The sequence below is a fragment of the Etheostoma cragini genome, chromosome 5 (assembly GCF_013103735.1).
Source record: "Etheostoma cragini isolate CJK2018 chromosome 5, CSU_Ecrag_1.0, whole genome shotgun sequence".
In the NCBI taxonomy this organism is placed as follows: Eukaryota; Metazoa; Chordata; class Actinopteri; order Perciformes; family Percidae; genus Etheostoma; species Etheostoma cragini.
Window position 1 is genome coordinate 18978411 of NC_048411.1, and position 3032 is coordinate 18981442.

General features: G+C 37.5%; 1 protein-coding gene across 1 annotated transcript in view; it reads right to left on the reverse strand.

The window, feature by feature from the left end:
- The window catches only part of si:ch211-107p11.3, a 4249-nt gene continuing 1217 nt past the window's right edge, over positions 1–3032 (reverse strand). Inside the window, exons 5-7 of the mRNA XM_034871389.1 lie at positions 2921–3018; positions 1269–1340; positions 1–1180 (exon numbers count right to left, since the gene is read on the reverse strand). Coding sequence (XP_034727280.1) covers positions 1037–1180; positions 1269–1340; positions 2921–3018 — 314 coding nt within the window. The 3' untranslated portion in view covers positions 1–1036. The remainder of the gene's footprint in view (positions 1181–1268; positions 1341–2920; positions 3019–3032) is intronic.

Sequence of the window (3032 nt, forward strand, 5' to 3'; positions counted from 1 at the left end):
TTAAAATTAACATCACGTCAAACTACAGGATGCTTTTTACCACTTTCTTTGCAGATAGGCAAGGCGGATCCCATTATGTGGTGGTTGAAAACGTAAAGAAATAAACTTGCCAATTGAAATGAATATGAACCAATGTCACTTTCTCTTGGTGTTTAAAGAGAGACAAGGACCTTCCACCGTGTCAATGTACAGGTATAAACTTGTGACTTAGAGCAATCATTGTCATTTTATAATGTTAAAAAAGCCTCTACTGCTGCTGGTGGTGGAAATCAGTTTCAACCTTTTCTTTTTTTTTTACATTAAATTATCTGTGATTCCACATCTTATTACAAACGTTTCAGCAAAGTGATGTGGGGTTGGACACAATGTGTCAAAAATCATAAAGACAATATATAGAAATAGTTATTTTAAATAAATACAGTTTACATGTCTTTCTTTACGTTGCCAGTGCTTACCCTACTCGTGAATGTAAGTGCTCAATTTAAAGTCATTCATTGTTTCATTCAATGTGCAGGAGCACAGTGAGTGTGTCAATGCACTGTAACTCATGTGACAATAGGATCCTCCTGGGCCTCAGGGTTTACCCAGCAGCTCCACTTCCTGTACAAGCTCTTCTTTATGACCATCCTACCCTGAAGCCTCCGTGGGCCTTCCTGGGCCTCAGGCCCACCTTGGGGCAACTCCTGCCGTAACAATAAAGGGATTGAAATGATCTATGAGCAACTGAAGGAAAGACTTTGATACTGTCGCAGTATATATATAGAGTAGATGTGTACTGTTGCATGTGTAAAGTTGCACAGTGCACTGCAACAGTAAGAAGTGGTCCGACACATACTAATAGCAGAATTGCAAGAGACATTGCTGCCAATCATTGCCGTTAACTCCCCAACCGGGTTACATTACATATAAGCTTGTGTGACAAATTATGTGACAGAAGAAATATATTACAATTGCCTGGCCTTAAATAAATGAAATATTGTTTTAACATAGCATAATAGTAAGATAAAATTAAAAACATTAGTATTTCTTGGCATGGTCACATGAGCTGCTTATCAAGTAATAACATTTCTTTCTCCATCTTCCTCATTTTAAGTGCTCTGTATGCCATCTGTTGGTCACGGTTCTCTATCTCCTTCTTGAGGTAGCAGCAGTAAAGGGTTCTTATGTCTTCTGTCTGCCTCTGCAATAAGAAATGAAAGAACATAAGAGCTCATGTTGCTCTTATTCTTCGTCATTACCATAAACCACTACAGTCGCATTAAACTCACCTCTGTACTCCTTCGACCAGTTGCAGCAAACGTTGAGTTGGCCCTCTCTTGGACGTTGCTGCTGTGCACATCCTGCAAAAAATAAGGTGGAAGAAGTATTCAGATTCTTTACTTAAGTAAAAGTTCTACCACACTGTTACAAGTAAAAGTCCTACAGTGATAATGTTACTTAGGTAAAAGTATGGCAAGTATCATCAAGAAAATATACTTAACCGTTGTGTTGTCTTCCCGTTAACCAGGAACTTGTCCTTCCAGGTCAAAATTGAAAATTAACATTTTTTTGTGCTTTTCCAACATTTTTGTCGCTTTTTCTGATTCATTTGTCACTCTGTTCATGTTTTTGGCCCTTTTAAAAAAACCTGAGCTGGTTTAACAATATGTTTTACATGTATTCATGATCATCAAACCTCATTTATATGAAGCTAAACTTGAGTTATTAGTTTAAAAGGCAGAAATTATGAATTATTTTGACTAATAGTTAAGATCAGAGGGTGTTGAGCGGATCACAGATGGGTAGATGTCAAAGTTTAGTCCGGATACTGTTTTAACTGTTGATTAAATAAAACACAGAAACAATTCTATGAAAGTAATCATTAATTTTACCTGAAGAACGTTTTATGGAATTATCCATGTTCTTTTTGGGCAATTTGGTTAAAAGAAATCCATATTTCTGATACAAAACACTTTTGAAACAGACAACACAAGGGTTAAAGTAATAAAAGTCAAAGTACTGAATGATAAAAAGTCAAAGTACACCATGCTTAAAATTCACTCACATTAATATTAGAAAGTAGAAACAATCCAAACAGTTCTGTCACTATACTATTCTTCTGTCGCTTAATTTATAATGAAACATTACTTTAAAAATAACGTGTTTTGTGTGCAAAATCTTAATTTGTAGAGTAACTGAAGCTGTCAGATTAATGTAGTGGAGTAACAAGGACAATGTTTCTCTCTGAAATGAAGTGGAGTAGAAGTAGAAAGTGGGGGGGGGAGTAAAGTACCTCAAATTAATACTTAAGTACAATACTTGAGTAAATCAACTTAGTTACATTGCATCACTGCAGTATTAAAAAGACAAATGCCTCTCCAGATTGTTTGGAATTGGTCTGAAAGACACACCAAATTGTTGGAAATGTAAGACAGGGGACAGCCGATTACTTCCTGTTCTATTGTCCTGTGATAAGGACAGGATACATGATAGTCAGACTGCAGGGACCCAGGTTCCATTCAGCCCAGGGTTATTTGTTCTGGGAGATGGGTCAATCGTAACTGGGACGGAGAAGCACATGAGAAGCTGGGTCCAGACTAGTTTCATGATAACCAGACAGACAGAGGGGGGCTCCAAAGAAGCTTTATGCTGGCGAGTGACATGTATGATGGGCCTATGGCGTCTTTATTTATATTTATGTTTATTTGGTTTATGGTTTCTTGACTATTTTGTTATTGTTGTGTTTTGTTTTATGGCCTTGAATGTTGTAGTTGCTGTGTCATCTTTACTTGATTTTTGTTTGGGTGTGTGGTGATGACAAGGGGCGGGGGGTTGTAGTTTCACATTGCCAGTTGTATGTTTTTATGTTGTTTGAAAAAAAAAATGTTAATCCGCCCAAAAAAGAAAAATGCCTCATAAATACATGTTTAGAAGCACTTACCCCTTCAAAATGAGAGTCACTGACGTCTGTCTCATCACTGCTCAGGCTCTCTGGTTCAGTCTTTGTGACAGGCAAGAGGAGGACAGGATGGCCTGAGACTGTAAGGGGGGGG